Source organism: Branchiostoma belcheri, unplaced genomic scaffold (assembly GCF_001625305.1).
Source record: "Branchiostoma belcheri isolate BF01 breed outbred unplaced genomic scaffold, Haploidv18h27 scaffold83, whole genome shotgun sequence".
Classification (NCBI taxonomy): domain Eukaryota; kingdom Metazoa; phylum Chordata; class Leptocardii; order Amphioxiformes; family Branchiostomatidae; genus Branchiostoma; species Branchiostoma belcheri.
The window spans coordinates 962,656-982,565 of NW_017804498.1; the positions used below are offsets into that span (position 1 = coordinate 962,656).

A 19,910-nucleotide genomic window follows, 5' to 3' on the forward strand; every position below is an offset into this window, starting at 1 on the left:
ATTGTTGCATGGCCTCCTTGATTTTATTGTTTGGCATTGTTATTGACTAATACATACCTGTAATTTGGCCACACAAATTGCAGTTCTTGTTGTTTCAGTTTATACATATTATTAGGTAGTTCTGTTTTGTGAATAAACAACTCTGATGATATCCAATAACAGCAGAGAAATCTAACCACAGTCTGGTACATGTAGTGTATTTTTCCACAGGTGAATGTTGGCACGTTACAGAGCAGAGAATGTGTGCTGTGAACAAGTCGTACAGCTGCAGAGGTTCAGACTGGTCCCGGTGTGTTGGCAGTGTTGTGAAGACTCACTAGGACGTGTTCATTGGTCAATAGGTAGATCAAATGGAGAGGTCTTGGTGAGTTGTAGCAGTGCACCTACAGCTCCAAAGTAACCCTGAAACAAAAAACAGAAGATATTGTTTGGTTTCTTCCATGGTACACAGATCTACACATTTACATTCCATATTGTAGATATGAACGCTACATGTAAATAGCTAGCCTGGGTACCATCCTGGTTAGTTTACGTCCGCTCCCACAGTCGCTCCCACCAGTGGGAGCGACTGTGGGACTTGTGCAGGACTTATGGAGGAATGAATGACAGCACTTAGGAGCATGGGCTAATCAAACCAAACCTCACCTCATGTTCCAGAAAGAGTGCCTTGAGTTGTCCGCTTGACCAGAAGTCCATGGCATCAGCCAGAAGCTTCATGGAGATGGGGTTCACTCGCAAGAAGTTCCCAACAAACACCACACGTTCAATTTTCTGTTGGCAATGTAAAATATTACAGTTAACAGTTACAGTTGCAATGAAGCACATTATACCACGGGTCAACACTCAAAGGCACAATTGGTGAAAGATAGATGAGTGATGTAGTCAGGCTAAAGTCCTGAATGCCTACCTCAGTGAGGGCACACATGCGGGCTATGGAGCCAATGTTGTTGGTGATGGTGACCAGTGTCGCTCGTGCCAGGTCCTCCTTACTGGCAGCTTCCCTCTTCTCCTTGATGTGCATGTTGCCAAAACTAGACAAACGGAACATTTAAATGTACAATCTGTCCTCTGTTCTTCAAACAAAGCAATGTTGCTCATCGCATATGTCTGAAAGTGATTGATTGTAGATTGTACTCTTTCACTAAATATTTCTTACATTATTGCAACATATACCGTTAAGCAAAGCTAAAGCAGTCCAAAGGCGAGTAACTTACGTTGCTTTTGGAAATCATTCAGAATTGTACTTAAACAAATACAGAGTCTCCATGCAGGAAAAAGTCAATGACAAATATACATGTATAACAAGGACAGAGAGTTACCTTGATGCAACAGTGTCTCCAGAGAGTGCAAAGCGCGTGTAGTCACCACCGTAGATATCCTTGACCAACTTATCCACATTATTACTGTTCCCGTTTGCAGCCATTTCTATCGCATCCTCAAATGTGTCACAGCCTGTGAGCAGGCAACACAGGCCAAGGAATGTTCCACCACCAAGGCTGGGGGGAGGATGAAAGGACTGTATTTTACATCATGGAAAACATGAACTCAGAAAAGTGGAAATGGCAATGATGATGTTGCATTTCACATTTGATTCACAAGATCTACAGAATGTACTTCTTATGATACACATAGAAAGGCTTAGACTCGTTTGAGTAATCTTAGCTTTCACTGCAATTTTGCATACTATGGCTACACTGGCCCAGTGACCGATTTGATTGTTGGATCCTGGATTTCTTACGGAAAAAAAAGCGATAGGGAAAAAAACAGGGCTATGCATCCTATGAATCATGATAGGAGATATGAAGTCAAATACCAGAGGCTGGTTTGTGATTCAAACAATGAATTTTGAATTTCAATCAATCCACTGCATTATTAGATGGAAAACCTTGCAAGACGTCTTAAGCAGTTGGGACAAAAATATGTACGTAGAGATGATTCTCAACCTGATTTTTCTTTTCTTTTTTCAAATAATTAAAAAAAATGAAACATGCGAATGGGTGTGGCCTAATCTACCTTTAGAAAAATAGAAGAAAAACCTACATAAACTACCTACCTGGTTCCACTAATTCTCTTGTAGTCGTCCTGCGAATACACAGCAAGGATACTGACCCCTGACCCTATGTTCACCACGATGTAGGGATATGGGTTACGGAAGTCAAATGGCATCTTCTCGCACAAATCCTCTCTTGTAGGGTTCTTATACCAATAACACTCTGAGCTGCCGTTGAATTTATTGGAATCTATGTAGTGGATACCATGGATCAGACAATCCAGCTCATCAAGCTTGTTCAACTGCAAACCTGCAATCTGGACAGATAAACAAGAAAGTATCAATGTAACTATTAGTATTACAGTACTCAACATGCAGCAGGGAGTGAGGGGTAATCGTTTTGATTTCCACATTAGTATATATACAATAGTAATTAGCTTTCCAACTGCTGCTATGACTAGAATGAGCCTTTCTTTTGAAATTTGGGGAAATTTCTCATCAGCACAAAGGCACCATGTTTTGGATCCATCTTCTGTATACATACTTACCACTGGCTCTCCCCTTATGCTTGATATCAAAGTGGTAATGATGAAAGATGGCACCTGGGCTATTTGTCACCCTGCACTTTTAATCAAAGTATATAGTATTAATAGATTTACAATTAAGAGTAGTTTTAATGGCTCTTTTGTCAGTCATCGACACATATTGACTCACTTGCAGAAAGTCCTCCTCAAAGCGATAGGCCCCTCCTCCCGTGGCACAGAAGGTTGTGTGGAGACTGGAGAAGTGTTTCTCGTGGCCCATGTGGAGGAAACGCTCCATCCCTGTCGTGGGGAAGCGGATGAAGTGCAGGTTTCCCCTCCGACCACACAGGGCCAAGTTCTTCATCTCCAGATGAGTGTCCCCGAATCCCCTCCTTGCCGTACGCCACATTGGAGGTGAGATATTTGCGGATGGACTTCAGACTGTCTCGTTCTGCCTCGGCTTCGTCAGGCGTAATGTCTGTGGGCTCGAAGTACACCAACTTGGCCAGAGTTCCTCCTATGTCCATTCCAAACCAGGGAAATGCTGAGAGACAATATAGAATCATTTGCTATGATCGTGAGGCAACGACACAGTGAATCAATGTGATATTTATACAAATATACCTTCGTCAAGAAGGTTATGTGTTAGGTACATGTACACCCATATACAGCTTCAGATTTCTTTAATAGGTTATAACAGGTAAAAGGGGGTTGGAGAGAGAAACTAGGAGTACATGCAGGTGCAAGGTGTACCTATCTTCACACATGTACTTTGAGTACCAGTTCTTTCAATATTTAACTTGTTTCATGTGGGTAAAACGTGACTGATATGACCTCTGGACCCATCAAGTCCTTTGTCAACAGATCAATTATTGTACTGTTCACTACTGAAATAGTTACAGTGCTATTACTAGTATTAGCTGTGTTCATGATGGAATTTACATAGTTACATAATATCAAAAATCTCTCGAGGGCCTGTTCTATTGGATTGCTGAACAAAACAGATCAAATGTATCTTATGTTTAAGATTGAAAACGCATTGACAACCATGAACATCTACCAAATAACACTTCATAATTGAATTAATTGAATATATAGAGTGTAACTGCGGCCCCGCCTTAGCCTTGACCTCCTCTCCCCCCCTAACGGCACCTCTCGCGGGGTTATTTGGGGGTACTCAAGAAGATGAAGAAGAAGATGTATGTAACTGATATTTACTACTTAACACTTAAATTGCATCTCAATAACTTAAGAATTCTGACAGCTTATTATCTAGCATAATATTTTGAAATCAACAAAAAAAAATGTCCAAACGTATTTTGAACAGGTACAGGTACTATGGGTCTGTATCTGTACAGGCTGTGTACTGTAGCGTTATATGACCCATATACATGTATGATATATATATGATGATCAAAGGTCATGACGCATGAATGGGTGTTTAAAATTATGTCAGAGTCAGCGTGTTTTCAATTCAAAACAATACCTCCATATTTTTTTAGTGGACGTTAAGGTAAAAGCTTACGTCGTACTCAACTACTAAGCGATCGCAAGAGTCTTGCTCGCCGGTATATAATTCTACACAAATTTGTAAAACCAACGTCAACTTACGCGGCCGGCTCATGCTCCCCAGGCGGGGCCGGCGCGTTGTCTGCCCGTCCACCGCAGGCTCGGCGGCTCCGTTCTCCGCCATGGTGCAGTAGAGAGAGACCTGTTGCTGAAGGACGCAAATAAACCTCAACAAAAACACATAGTCGTGAGTCAGAACTCGGCGTGTCGCAGAGGAAAGCCGCGGCCGGTAGGTTGTTGGTCGGGTTGTTGACCTTTACACAAGAGGTGTGACATCCACCGGTCAAAAGCGCGACTCGCTCGCCAGTCCAGATTCCTAGCAGGTATTTTCCCAGGCTAATCTCGCAGCTTACACATCTTAAAGATGGTCTATGCTAACGACGAGTCACCAGGAAGAGAGACCTTTGTTCCCCAGCTCATGATGTGGGTCCACATCACCCGAATGTCACACCACCGTCGCCATATCAAGATTTTTAATGTCATAGACAGCAACAACACGTATGAAGTTATGACGTGCTTTAGCGATTATGCGATGCAAATAATCATGAATGTACAGTACGTAAACGTGATAATAATAAAAAATACTGCTTATGTGATTTATTGTGAGGTAATAAACGTTTATTAGTGAGGAACATACACAGAGTATATAATTGCTAGTTACATTCTGTTGCGGTTTTAGGTCCAACCTGATTTGGCCGATCTCACTTCAGAAATGGGAGGGGCAAGGTGCGGGAACTTTGAATTTCCAAAACTCGAAGAAACCTTGCTTGTACCAGGGAGATTAAAAATATATTTTATAACCTCATAACATCCCTTAGTTGTACATAATGTAGTTAAAGATATTTTGTATCCTTTCCTCTCTAGGTATTCCCTTGTTTTCCCTGCCTGAATGGACTGGCTCACTGCAAATGAATGAGCAAGTTCAATGTCCACATAAAGGTGAAAGTTGTCTGGTAATACTAAAAGGATTCCTTTGGCATTCCTGTTAAATGCAAATCCAAACTATGAGTAAGATGAGATGACAACATATAACGAATAGAAACCTTACTTTATTTTTTCAGGAGTTTATATAATAAAAAAAACACCATTATAATGATGATGTCTGATTGTGAATTCAACTTTTGCAACTTCATAATACAAAATGTTATGAACTTGACATTAAAATGGAACAGATCATTTTTAATGGTGATAATAATAACTCTTTAAAGCAGAAAACACTGTCCTTATATTCAGCAGTGATGATAAAAACATTTATGATTACTACCATATGTAATAATGTAATGCTAAAGAGTACATGTATCAAAGACAGGCCAAGTAAAAGACTTAGCACAAAGGCTTTAGCATTATTTACCCCTTGCATATTAAAACAGTGACACATTAAAATGCAACAATGTGAAACAGCAAGTATTTCCTTCAAATAAACAAGGAGGTTAAATACAATTGTATTTAACCTCCTTGAAATAAACAAATAAACCTGGGCAAATGCACAAAATTTTAATTTTCCTACCATCTAAAATAGAAAATGTTTTATGAGGAAGGCTGTCATACACTTATATGCAATGAAAATGAATGTACCGTCTCAAACTGACGAATAAGAGTAACAAAAAAATTTAAAAATCATATTGAGATTGTAACGACATATAAAACAAATATTGCACTATACGATTCAGGTCCTTATACATGTATACAATTATCCTCTTCACTTGTTCCTTTTTGAAGCAAGCTCTTTTACCAAAATACAATATTGGTCACTTTTCACTGTTTCATGAGAAAGTATTTTAGCAAAATCACATTACAAAGAGAAATTTACTTCTCCTATTGCAACATTCTCCTTCTCCATGATGCATGGTCAGACCCTTATAATAGGCTGATGGGAGAGTGAGCCTCCCCTGAAGTTTCCCATAACATGGCTGCCAGCTTCCGACAGTGTGACGCCACAAACTCCGCAGGAATCACCCCCACGTGCATGCACATCAACTCATAACAGTTCACCGCACCCACTGGCATTGTGGGAAAGCACCTAGCACACAGGTCTCTGAAAACATAGAAGTGAATTTTAGAAACAGATATCAAAGAATCCATTGTATACTGCTATTGTAATACATGTAGTTGCTAATTCTTTAGTTAAAAACAACAGGGAAACCATAAAATGGTGTCAGAAGTGGGATGTACATGTACATTGTATATCCTGGATGTTTACAACATTAGTCAAGCAAAGTTACCTGTAGTAGTGTCCTGCCAGGATGCCTGGAGGTGCTCCTTGTACCTGCTTCACTGGCTGCTGGGGGGATAGCGGGTTACCCTGGACACAAAACAACATTCTCATCAATGGTTATAGACCATTTCATCAGCCCCAAACTCTGACATGAAACCAGAAAAGTATTTTTTTTCAAACATGGGTTTATTTTGGGTCTCATAGTCTTGTATACAGCTGAGTAGATCAAAGCTTTGGGATAGAAATGTGCAGCCATTATCAGAAGTTCTTCATTGCCATTATTGATATAGGTGTGCTGTCAGTAGTACTCTGGACTTACTGAGGGGTCCTCAAACCATAGGAAGTATGAGTAGCAGAAGTCTCCATCCCTCACCACAGAGGAGGTGAAGCTGTTCTGGAGGTAGTGCTGCCACCGGCGCACCATCTCCCAAACCTGAAACCACAAGAAGAAATAGAAAAAAACATTACGTTTCATCAGTTGAGTCACATGTCCCCAGGTCACCAATAATCAAATTATCACTCCTGAAGAAGGAAGAGCAACTAAAAATTTGAGGTGAGTTGTCTTTACTGTGTTGATCTAAAGTATCAAACTTAACTATGGAATTCATCAACACAAATAAGCTTTCAAAATACCAGATAAAACATATTATAAAAACAGTATCAAGAGCCATCCTCTCCTGCTAAAAGTACAGTGATTACTGCTAAGCCACGGTACACTGCTACATGTATTATGGACAATCCTCACCTTCACTTTGAGAACTGCAGTTGCATCAAAGCTGCCAGGGTCTGGGTTAGTTGTGACATTGATGGCTGGGGCAATGACCAGGTCCATGGACCGGTCAATGTACAAGAAATGGATGAGGCCAGGAAAATCTTCCAGATACGTGGTTAGGTTAAGGAAATATGTGATGCTGTTTAACTTTGTGATAGTTTCTTTTAATATGAAGAAATGTAAGAAATGACTGTCCAGAGAGTTGATCTTCTGTCACAGTAAGTACACTTGGGTACAATTTGTGGGGTTGAATAGCTGAGTGGCTAGGCCAGTGTACAAAATATTTGCCCTTGGCTTAGCTTTGATCCCTGGAATTTTGGGTAGACAGTGTCCATTGGAAAAGTACTTCAAGGTACTTTTGTCACTCCACTCTGGTGTAAAATCAGTACCTGACTTTGGCTGGGAAGGTAAAAGTGTTGGAAGGAGATGGATGGGCTCTGCCTTCCTATACCATGCCCTACACACAGTCTACATTCCCCACAGATTAAAATTCCCACCACCCCTACTGCCTCCACAACAAGGGATTAACATTCCCACTACCCCTACTGCCTCCACAACAAGGGATTAACATTCCCACTGCCCCTACTGCCTCCACAACAAGGGATTAACATTCCCACTGCCCCTATAGCTACTGCCTCCACAACAAGGAAATGGGACTACCTTCAACCTCTAACTTTAAGTACACTAAGTGTTCTATTGTCCTGGTCTGGTCTCTGTTGGCCAGTAAAAAGGATATGTCGTCATGGTAACATTCCTCTGAGCCTTGACTGACAGGTAGTCCTTGTAGTCACAGATCTTCTTGCTGACCAGCTCCTGAACTGTGCTCATGGTTTCCCTCTGCTTGTCCTCAGCTGCCTGTGGCGGCTTGTAGGTCAGGAACAGCAGCCGGAACAGCACCTTTAGTGTCCTGGTGAACTCTGACAGGGCTGTTTCTAACCTGCAATGTGATTATGGTTACTATCTTGAGTGCCACAATACCTATCAAGTCAGTATTTAGTATCTGGTGCTGTCACTGTCATACATGTACCTACAAAATGCAGTAAACAAAGCACTAAGAACAAAACACAAAGATTGGAGGCTCCCACCTTGGTGGTGGGTTAGCAGCAGTACTGTCCATGTATTCCGACAGTCCACCTTTCCTGACCAGGTCCCATCTGTTCACCAGGTCCTTGTGCACACGCTCCAGGCCTCCCTGATAACAGCCAATTCCCCAACATCAATTCCATATTTTTGGTGAAGTACAACAACTGTAAATATTACCATAATGCTTCCAATACATGTGCTTGCCTCAGACAGTTTGTAAGTGTCATCCAACATTTTCAAAAAAACTTTGTTTATTGTTTATTGTTTATTATTGTTTATTAGACCGATCTCCATTAGTTTGTACAGACATCATTTGCCATACATACTATTCTTCCTGGAGTCGTCGACTACAAACTACTTTCATCACAACATGGTAAGGCTTAACTACACACTACATAACCACACACAACATGCAAGTAGTACCGAGAGGTCAGAGGTCGTAAAAATAAAATTTAGACAAAGATTCATATTTACATGTCATATCTACATTTCTAATACCACCATGCTTGTAAGGGTTTGGAGGTGTCCACCACAGTTTTCAACCATTCCTGGATGTGTTTCTTAAACGATGTAGGTGCGGATAGTCTGATGTGTTGTGGAAGTGTGTTATATGATTTAGTGCAGCGGTTCAGAAATGTTCGTTTGGCTGAGGCTGTTCTTGGTTTTGGCAGTCTGAAGCCCCCCCTATGCGCTAGGCGTGTATTGTGTTGGTGAGTATCATTAACTGTCTGTAATCTTTTGTAGATTGATTCTGGCTTTTTGGTTGTGAGAATTTTCTTGAACATTGAAAGTGTTCCTGCGTACAACCTCTCTTTGACAGTGGACCAGTGTAGGCGTGCGTGCATATCGTCAATGCTAGAGCTATACTAGCTAAAACTTTACATACTCAACAAACAAGTAATATCAACAAGAAAAAAATAGAATGACTAACCTTCGCCTTAGTGACTAATAGAAAACTTGTAGCCAAATGGCTCCTTTGCTAAAGGTTAAACAGTTATTGACAATGCTCTAAAACTCTGTAAAGCGATTAAGTTCTCCAGTAAAAGGGGGCAAATATCTCAAATAAGCAACCTTATTACTTGCCATTGTCACTTAGTGACAACTCCCGGACTACATCATAAGTTAACTCTTTCACACCTTCATCTTACGAGTTGCATCTAAGACCCGTTTGACGTTCCCCTCCAACACTTCCACATGGTTCCTCCCTTGGCCACCTTCCCGTGCAGAGCCTCCCTTTCTCCCCTGCATCAGCTCTGTGGTGACCAGGGTCAGCAGACACTGACAGATGTGCCCAGCTAGATGGCTCTTCGGGACCTGAAATGGCATAGGGAACCTTAATCATGTATCTAATAATATTTAATTCATTCAAATTTATCACATTTGTGGAAGGAGTAACATAACAGATGACTATTACTTTTTTTAAGATGTCAACCCTCAAACAAGCTTCATTTCCCACCTAAAATGATGTCCCTAACCAAAGTTATATTATAAGATACTCATTTTTACCTGATTCAAGTGAGGAAATACATGTAGGGGTATAGTGCTTTTCCCAAGGGAATAGCATGGGACCTGCCGGGTATTCAAACTTTCAACAAACTTTCAACAACCCTGAACACAAAATGGCCTTGCCACATGCAATGTTCAGTGTAGGACTGTGTAAGGTAACATCTAAATCTAATTTACAAGAAACATGACTTTGAGATCACATGTAACTATTTTTCTATCGTAACGGTTCTAGAAACTGATTTCTACAGCACCATGCTTCAAGTACACAAACATACCACAAAAAACACATCCTCTCCACCATATATACTACTCCCTGATGACTGACCTCACTCACGATGACCAGTACAGTGCCGGGCATGATGGGTACACAGTGCAGCAGGTGTGGGGAGTGGGTACAGAGGGGGGTCTGTAGGAAGGCAGGCATGTGGACATATTCCTGACTCTGCTCTGCTGACTCATCCACAGCCTCCTCACAAGCAGACAGCAGAAGGGGATTCTGTGCAAGGCACAAACCACACACAGTTAGGAAAAAATTTCTTCTTTAAAAATTGAGAGTCAAGAGAGTCATAATGTATTATGTGTGCACTGACTGCTGGAAACAACAGGAAATTATCAAATTGTGAAAGGATTTTCTTTATTCAACATGAGATTCATTTCAATAATCAACTGTCTACAATAATACTGCAATTTTTTGTTTTTATCGACATATTGTGATACAACTTTTAATCTTTGTCTTTGCACCTCTGTTGCTTCAAAATGGAAAGCTGTGGCCATACTAGCCTACAAAGGTATATGAATAAGTTTCAGTTTCCAACTGAATTTATGAACCATTTGAGACAATAAATGATATGATACCCGTTCTGGATCTGGAGCTCTTTGATTGGCTGGAGTCGGTTGGAGGGGAGTGTAGAAACTGTCCTGGACAGCTGCGGGGGTGTGGAAACTGTCCTGCTCATGGGGGATGATGGGAGTGTGGAACATGTCCCTGCTTGGCACAGGCCTTGGGCTGCTGTCCCCCTGACCCTCTGACTTCTCCTGTTATACAGCAACAATACAACTTGTACTTAGTAAGCCTGATGAAGTAGACTATTTTATTTCTCCTATTGTCTTTTACGCCCTGACTGTTATCACAAAGTGACATCAAAGCATAATCATACTACAATGTTGGAGTGCCGTAATTAGAGTCAGAGATACAGGTGCTCTGATCATCCTAGTACAAGAACATTCAGTTTGCTAGCCAAATCACAGACGTAAATCTGGTATCAATTAGAATGCTTTCCTTTCATACAAATACAGAGAAAAGGTGAACAATTTTCAATGACATTTGAATAAATCTGTTGTTGGATTAGATCACTGGCACTAACGTGATATTTTCTAACAGCAAATACTTTGACAAACAGATGCATTTTATCCCCATGTAGTCCATGGACAAACCTTCTTCACAGAACATGTGAATGAAAAAGTCACCTGTTCAGTTTCCTCAACACTGGAGCTGGGACTGTAGTACTCTGTTGATGATGGGGTTGGGGAACGCTGTAGAAAATGTCATAAACCAAAAGACATAGGGCAACCACTGAAGCTAGACTTTGTTTCAAGCTGTTTTTAAACCTGAAGTCAGACAAAAAAGTACCATTATACATGTACAGTATGTTGCATTCTTTTAAAATGCTTTAAACTTTAAGTTTAACAAAAGGAATTTTCACTCATTTGGCTGTTAGAAAATTTTTGATACACACATTTTTGCACAGCCATGCAGGCTTTATTAATGTTCAACTTTTAAAACACCTTTGAAAAGCATGCAATAATAGCAGTTACTTAAATGGTTAGGTTTGGTGTACTACAATTCCACCCTACCTCTGTGGTTACTCTCCTGATACTGAGTGGAGTAGAGGGAGTGTGAGTGAAGGACAGCAGTTCTTCCAGACTGTCACCTGTAGGAAACAAGGTCCTTACCACCAGGGTGATGGCAAGGATGTCTGCAGCCTGGAGCTCACACGCATTCCGACTGGAACACATCGTGTGGAAGAGTACAAGTCAGAACTCTTACGTCCTCTGTGCTTTTTTTCCAAAAGCTACATTATTGCCTATGTTGCATCACTTTGTAAAATGATGTGGTAGTTTAGTATTTAGGTTATGTGACTTTCAAGTTCACCCCTGCCCCAGTTCCTGTATCTAAACTTGGCTTCAGACCTCCCATCGTTCTGCCTTTCAATCTTGCTGTCAACTAACTCTCAAGTTCATCCCATTTCCTGTGTCTGATCTTTTGACCTGTCATTCTGCATGTCAATCTTCCCCCCTGCTGTCAACCTACTCTAGATCTATCCAGACAAACAGACACACAAACCCACAGCTTCAACCATACCTTGAGTAGAGTGCCAGCAGCTTGGTGTTGACTAACAGAAGGGCATGTACAGCGTGCTTGTCCCCACCAGACCGTACCTTACTCAGAGCCTGTTCCAGCATGTTTATACAGGTCTCATTCAGTGCCTGGTTTACATTCAGTCTTTCCACGGCCTGTCAAATAAAATAGGAGTGTTGTTTAAGACAACATCCTTTTACATCTGATGTTACAATAGACATGGCATGGTAATGCAGCTATGGAAAAAAAGACAAAACAGCCGTTGTGATATTGTAATCTAAATATTTCAGTGCTTCCATATTGCGAATATTATCCTGTTTCATTTCTGGAGAATCAAACATTAAAACCATTGATGAATAACGAAGAAATAAAGCTCCTTATGGGAGTTTTGTACAGTATGAAATAGTGATCCTTACAGCTATGTTTTGTCATTTCATTCCCTTAACAAATTCAAAAGGTCACATTATATATGAGATGCTTTAGGTATTTTCAATATACATAAGCGCTTAATGTTGTAGACAGATTTACTAAAGCAGCCCTTTGCCTAACCTCCACCAGGAAGCTCTGTTCTGTTGAGGCCAGGTGTGCCCAGGTGTTGATTAACCTGCTCATGTAAGACCACCTTCTCTTCCTGCCATGGGAGGAGTCTGGTCTCAGCCTGTAGGCATAAATTTTTAAAAAGTTCAAGTCCTATCCACTACAGGTGTTGCATAGAGCGACACCCATTTCTGTGTAACAAGACGAAGAAGGACGCACGTCTGAACTCGTCAATGGCTTTTTCTCAACTGGTTTATTCAATCTGTAACCGGCCGGTTCTAGAGCCCCTTCCCTCGAACGGTACCGGTACAGATCACCTGTTCGAACACGACGTTGGCACGTGCGCTGGCACGTGTTCGAACAGGCGACCGCGGTACCGCCCAAGGGAGGGGATAGAACCGGCGATAATACAAATGCTTTAATACTAACAATACATATTGTTACATTCCTCCCCCCTTACTTAAGCAGGTGCCCTCACCTGCAAGCTACTCATGCTAAATACGTTACATAATCCAATCTGTTTACAAATCCATTGTTCTATTTCGTAATAGATTCTTCTGAAATATGTTGGCTCATCAATTCTCATAGACACATTTACAACTATTGTTAACATATGTATCCCATGTTAGGGAGTTCTGTAGGAAGTACTTTCGGATGTCCCGCTGTAGTTGTTCGGCAAAGTTCGCATTTCCTCGCGTACTCCCTAGCGTGGGGCAGTACGGGGACTTCCGGACCGTCACACAGCTACAGTGTGATCCGGGAATGCAAAAATGATCTTCCTTGCAGTGTCGTCCCGTAGACTTTTACTAGGCAAGCATCATATTTTGCAAGTAATACAAAAATACACAGGCTCAATGCGGCTTGGTCGCTTCCCATAGGCGTGCGAGCAAGGGCAAACATAGAAAGCATCACATATTGTGCAACAACAAGTCAACACCACAAGAGTTCATAGGTCCTAGAACTTCTGTGGGTAGAGATACAGTACTCAGAGTTCGCAGCAAAGATCTAGCAGGTCACGTCATGTTAGAAAGTCAGTTCCTACTCATGATGGGGTCGGTCGTCTGCGACACAAGGGCTCCCTGGAGTCAGCGGGCTGGGTTCCGCAGGCGGTCGGCGGTCGGGACGCGGCGACGTGGCACGGTCCGCTCGGGCCGGAAGGTGACGGCATGGCACGGTGACGGTCTTGGGCAGGGTTGCATGTCTGAGACAAATGGCAAGTTCATAGCAGGCCTGGTTCACGGGAGCACGGCTGGGTACAAAAGAGGTCGTGGCACGTAGCGGTAGCGTCGACGGGTTCTTCGTCAGTGTGGTCGGATACGGAGCGGCGGCCTGGTGTGTCGGGCGGCATGGCGGCTGTCAGCGGTCGAGTCGGTTTGGCCGGGTAGCGGGCTGGCGGGTCAGGCGGCACGGTAGCGATGGCGGCGGTCAAGTTCTGCTCAGCCGGGGCTGTTGGCTAGTCGGGCGGCATCGTCGGGATGGCGTTGCGGTGGGTGCGGCCGCTCGCAAGCGGCAACGCACCGCTGCCACCAGATGTAACAAGACGAAGAAGGACGCACGTCTGAACTCGTCAATGGCTTTTTCTCAACTGGTTTATTCAATCTGTAACCGGCCGGTTCTAGAGCCCCTTCCCTCAAACGGTACCGGTACAGATCACCTGTTCGAACACGACGTTGGCACGTGCGCTGGCACGTGTTCGAACAGGCGACCGCGGCACCGCCCAAGGGAGGGGATAGAACCGGCGATAATACAAATGCTTTAATACTAACAATACATATTGTTACATCTGGTTCAATAGCCCCGGGGGCACACATCAATTACTACAGCTGGGGTGCTAGTCTACTGGTAGTGGTCTGTACTAATGCTGGGTAATATTAATAATGGTATCAAAAGCTAAGACTTACTCATCAATAACTGGCCCATAATGCACCCCTGCCAGCCTTCGGAAGACGTACAGTTTTCTCTTCAAGAACTCCTCTGACTCTGAGCCATCACCACACACTCCTATGTACAGGTGCTCTCCAAACTGTGAGAAGGAAAGAGAACATTTGGAGTATTGAAGTCAATCCCTCAGTAAAAAATGCACAGTAAATGGCAAATCAGAATTGACATGGTAAATAAAGATCATTAGTTGCAACATTAGAAGACTGCAAAAACACCAGCTATAGGATAGCACAAACATGCATTTCACTAATACCCACATGATGTCAACCTACTCTGTCTGGAAAAACAGGCACACAAACACTGCTTCCACAAAACATACTTCTGTATCTGGAAGCAACAATTAACTTACCTGTCTGAGCACAAAGAGAAAGCCATTCTCACAGCTGATGGAACTGTAGGGGTTGTCCAACTCTGCTTTCAGGAAACGGTGCGATGCCAGCAGTGGGGAGAAGAACTGCACCAGGGCATTCTGGTCCACTTCATCTGACAGGCCATTCTACCATTAGGAGGAAATCAAGGTTACTCAACATAATATGTCTTGTGACAGTAATAATCGTGTGGTTTTTTAACACTGAGAGTGTCCCAAGCCCCCCCAAGATCCTTGTCTGTTTGTTGCTTTGTTACTAGGAGTCTTTGGTAGGTTCACAGAGATAGAGAGTCACAAACTTTCAACTTAAGGTTTCCTCATGCTAAATGAAATTTGTCCGCCCCCCCCACCTATGTATTTCATACATCAAAGTTACAACAGAATAAATATTCATGCTTCTGTTCATGCACAGCTATCTACCAACGTTGCTGCTACAGCGTCATTCGACGTTAGAGTCATATCTTCATGAAAATGTAGCAAACGTCTTGTATAAATTATTTCAATGGCCCCCCTCCCACACCTGTTCTGCTATCCCCTCTCTCGCTCCCAGACGGTTGATGTGTGAGGTGAATTCAGCGTCTCCCCAGTAGAACACGATGTCTGGTAAAGGATTTATCACGACGAGCCCCTTCATACTTCTCACAATAACAAGGGACGTAGTTTCTCAGGACCCCACGAAGTTTGTTTTCATTCGGCAGCCATGTTGTTGATCATGTGATCAGAAAGCACATGTAACTTGTAAGTCACGTGACCAAGGGGGTCTGGGGTACTGTTACGTATCTGTTATCATGGTTAACGGGGGGTGCCCTAATTCCGACCTATGTTCCATGCAAACGCACAGACCTTTGGTAATAGTTTATCTGACCAAAAACCCGCGCAACATGAGCTATAATATTGACAGATAAAGATCACAATGATTAAAGCTGTACAGCTGTATATTTCACTTTAGTGTAGCGCGTTGCACCCAAGCGTAATGGCTCACGAAACGCACGGCAGTTTTTTTGTCATTTTGCCGGTGGAACGTTCTATCGCAACAGGGGTGCCCTAATTCCGACCTAGTGTTTAACACAGGTCGATCTGAGAAGAGAGTTTAGACATTATAATACACAAGTTATGACTAAAACAATCTACAACTGTTTTCTGTCCCAAACAAGTCCTCTTTTTACGATTACGCGACTTGCTCCAAAGTGGCTGTTTGACAAGCAAAACCTGTATTTTTGACACGCTCGTCAACCCCCGAACAAGCGTCGAATTCACACAGATTTTTCACTCGTCTGTTGTCGGAGTGTAGGAACTAAAACAAACTTTGTTAGATTACCGATATCAACACAAAAACATTGTCCATTCTTGTGATTATTTTTAGGCACGTGCTCCCATGCATAACGCCGCAACAAGGATTTTTCAAACTACTTTAGTAGTTCGGTATTAGGGATGGGTCGGAATTAGGGCACCCCCCGTTATATTCACTGTTTTCACGTGCACTGTCACTTCTGTACCGTGAACTAATCATTACAGATAACAAATAATTCCTGGACTTTCTTTTTCCTGCACCTAGGCCTGTCGCCACCGTGAATATATGCTAGTACTGTAGTTCCGCGAACAAGTCCATTTTTCTCAGACCGTAAAATTTTGCTGAACATAGCCGTGGACGATTACCAGCTCGTCCACGGCTACCGTGAACATCAAGTGATTTACAGTGAAAAGAATAACCTCCGCGGAAACATAGTGGACCTGACCTTGAAGTATAGCCCGGTCGGTTGCTGAGAGGATGAGGACTGTACGATATTTACCGGCGAGGGGGGGCCGGTCGTCCGGGGGTAGCGTAAAAAATTTTTTCCTAGGCCCTCCCCCCAGGTCAAAAAAAATTTTCCTAGGCCCTCCCCCCGCCTCAAAAAATTTTTCATAGGCCCTCCCCCCGGCGTGAATCATAGAGTGAGATTTCGTATGGGCAGGACGAGATTTTGATTGAAAATTTTCCCCGCATGAAGCGCCGAAGGCACCACTAGAGCCCGAGTAGGCCCGGCTTTTGGGCGGGGGGGGGGGGCATGTCCTCCCGGAAAAATTTTGAATTTCAACCCATGTTTTGCATGTTGAGGGGCAAATTTGGCAGCACAAATTTCGCTGGTACATCGAGCTATGAAAGTAAGTAACGTTACGGTCAGTCAGTGTAATCGAAATACATCTAGCCTACCTTTCGTTCACGAACTTCTTCTGCGTCAATTTTATTACAAACAGGGAAACAATATTGCCAAGTTACGTGTTCTTTTCAATTACCTTTGGAGGGACATAGATATAAACGTTAGAATAGTCCTTGGTTTAAAAAAAATACCAAACAAGAGTTCCGCGATCTCATACCTTCGCCAAGTGATGTTAACCCTTGCGGTTAACGAATTATACAATTTAATCATCGATTTTGTAAATAAGAGCCTCATTTGCGTGGATTATATCAGTTGATAATATTCGATCTCCACCCAATGACAGCCTTATTTTAACAAAAAGACTATTCTAGCACTTCCTCATCAATTATGCAAATGAGGTCATGATTGTAATAAATTATGTTTATTGATGTTCAGCTTCACTTAACTTCCAAATGTGGCAGGTATGAAATTCTCAACAGTTATAACCATGAAATTATAAAAATTTGCCATTAATTATGCGAATTAGGTCCTCATTTACATAATCTATATCCTCAGATGTTTTATCTTGTTCTCAAGTAGATGTCACTCACTCACTCACTCACTCACTCACTCACTCACTCACTCACTCACTCACTCACTCACTCACTCACTCACTCACTCACTCACTCACTCACTCACTCACTCACTCACTCACTCACAGGTTTTTGTATGAAGGATTTTATTCTGTCCCTTCCTCTCGGACTGATAACTTTTTAAATGTCCCAGTATTGCGTGTCCTGCTATTTGTGGGATCTTTGTGTGGAAAACATTTCACATTTCCTTCCATTAAATTACACATTCATGTCATCATATCTACCAGAGTGGATTGATACATAATCAACTTAATTTCTCTCCTTACCTATCCACCAACTAGGACATAATATACTTCTGTAAAATGTGTTACATTTGCGTCATATATGCCTTTAATGCGTAGTACAAAAAAACAAGTAGCAGTGTCACAGCGCCCTCTTGCAACTACACCGCAAACCTTAAGTAATACATGCAGTAGTGAAGAATACAAACTGTTTTTCCCTTATGTAATACATGCAGTAGTACTGCAGTGTGCCGACTACTTGCTGTAGCCTACACGTAATAAGAGTGAGTGGTAACTTGCCGACTAAAAATCATACACAACCATTCAAGGATTCCTGAGTTATCTGATCTTGATAACAACAAAAAAACACAAACACAAAAGGTCAGCTCCAGTCACGTAAGAACCCCCCACGAAGCCCATTTTTGGCCTTGACAATGCCCATCACTAAGACAACCTGCCTGCCAAAAATCGTGAACCTCGGACCATGCCTTCAAAATTTAGCGTGCATAATCTGCCAAACAGTACCAAAACGATTTCATAGCCTTCTGTCGAAGGCAATCATTACATGATGGTCTTCGTGTTTGAATATCTATATTGGTATTTTAATGGAATAAAACATAAACTTTAAAAAATGATTAAAAACTTCTTCATATCTTCTTAACATTATCAAAGTTTTTATCCAGTGAAAAGTTTTTAATCATTTTTGACTTCACAATGAAGTAAAGTGGATGGTCCGACCGACAGGTGCGTATACCCAGAATGCACTGCCTGTCCTCTGGTAACCCCAAGATGGCGGAGGACAATCAGCTGCTCGGCTCGACGCTTCTAAACTTGAGCTTGTTTCTCTCTTTTCTCTGTCCATGTAACGTCGTTGGAGTGGGTAAGTTTACACTTCGTTTTGAGATGAACATACGTGGTGTTTTTTTGCCGGTTTATTGGTCCCTTAGGGTCAGAAATGTTGCCGGGAAGACTGCAGTTGCCTTGTCTCTGCACAAAATTATTATATCAACACTTTGTTTCTTTTTTGCTTGGACTAGTATTAAGTAACATATAATGCAACATCTGTCCGTGTTATGACTGCAGAATTATTGTGGTAAATGAGTAGCTATGGTGCGAATATTTTCAGATCCTACCAGAAAACTCTTCAACCTGGATCCTTTATCCTCCTTGATTGGATTAAAATCCCCCCTGGCCTCCCAAATTTATTATATATCAATAATTCATCTAATTAGTGTCTGTTGTCTCGTCCTTCCACCTACAGCGTCTACAGGAAGGAATGGGTGTTTTACAGATCAGTGAAACATAAAAAATAAAACTGTATGTTGTGCGTGATCATATCAAACATAATTCCACTGGCACTGCACTCCCAAATGTATTATTTATCAATAACGTTAATCCAGCTAATTAATGGCAGTTGTCTTGTCCCTCCAGCTTCAGCATCTACAAAAAAGGAGAATAATTGCTATTTTACAGATACCTGACCCAGAAAAAAATATTACTGTGTGCTCGTATATACAATAACTCACAATTTTTTTCGCGGTACTTTTATATTCACGGTTTTCGTGGTCACTTCTGTACCAGGAACTTGTCATTACAATGAACAAATAACGTTACATGTAACGTTATATCACTGAATTTCCTTTTGCTGCACCTGCTGCCACCACAAACGTATAGTTCTGCCAACTTGTCCATTTTTCTTGGACTGGGAACTTTTGCCACCACAAACATAAATGATTTACAGTATTCGACTCAACTCTTTCACAGTACATTGTACTTGTTTTACATCCTGACATTGAGTTGTGTTGTTCTGTATGTGCAGCTGTGAGGGAGAATGTTGAGGTTCACCAGACGAAGGTGATGCACCAGTGGAATGGCTACGGCAGCGCACAGATTTTCCACTTCACCGTCCCGCGGGCGACCATTGTCTCCAGGTTTGAACTGCAGGCTGTCAAACTGGCCGACAAAGAGGAGTCGGCTGCCTCCTGTCCCAACAGGACAATACATGTGTAAGTGTTCACATAACTGTTCTTGCAATAGTCCAAATATGAACAGTGGG

At 42.1% G+C, this 19,910-nt stretch overlaps 3 protein-coding genes across 3 annotated transcripts in view; 1 reads left to right on the plus strand and 2 right to left on the minus strand.

Annotated features, from left to right (window-relative positions):
• Nucleotides 1-4,579, minus strand: part of LOC109486769 (pantothenate kinase 3-like) — a 10,998-nt gene extending 6,419 nt beyond the window's left edge. Inside the window, 5 exon segments of the mRNA XM_019790660.1 lie at nt 1,385-1,496; nt 2,054-2,307; nt 2,705-2,893; nt 2,895-3,058; nt 4,126-4,579. Coding sequence (XP_019646219.1) covers nt 1,385-1,496; nt 2,054-2,307; nt 2,705-2,893; nt 2,895-3,058; nt 4,126-4,207 — 801 coding nt within the window. The 5' untranslated portion in view covers nt 4,208-4,579.
• A 785-nt stretch (nt 4,580-5,364) lies between these two features.
• On the minus strand, nt 5,365-15,586 carry LOC109486768 (Hermansky-Pudlak syndrome 1 protein homolog). Its single transcript, XM_019790659.1, has 16 exons — nt 15,384-15,586; nt 14,846-14,992; nt 14,457-14,578; nt 12,568-12,676; nt 12,022-12,173; nt 11,514-11,664; nt 11,127-11,192; nt 10,515-10,694; nt 9,985-10,155; nt 9,291-9,467; nt 8,156-8,262; nt 7,807-8,007; nt 7,044-7,182; nt 6,618-6,731; nt 6,306-6,385; nt 5,365-6,118 (listed from the first exon to the last, which is right to left on the minus strand). The coding sequence occupies exons 1-16, from the start codon at nt 15,495-15,497 to the stop codon at nt 5,941-5,943; spliced, it is 2,208 nt and encodes a 735-aa protein (XP_019646218.1). The 5' UTR covers nt 15,498-15,586; the 3' UTR covers nt 5,365-5,940.
• A 3,038-nt stretch (nt 15,587-18,624) lies between these two features.
• The window catches only part of LOC109486746 (transmembrane protein 8A-like), a 12,115-nt gene continuing 10,829 nt past the window's right edge, over nt 18,625-19,910 (plus strand). Inside the window, exons 1-2 of the mRNA XM_019790633.1 lie at nt 18,625-18,734; nt 19,674-19,860. Coding sequence (XP_019646192.1) covers nt 18,644-18,734; nt 19,674-19,860 — 278 coding nt within the window. The 5' untranslated portion in view covers nt 18,625-18,643. The remainder of the gene's footprint in view (nt 18,735-19,673; nt 19,861-19,910) is intronic.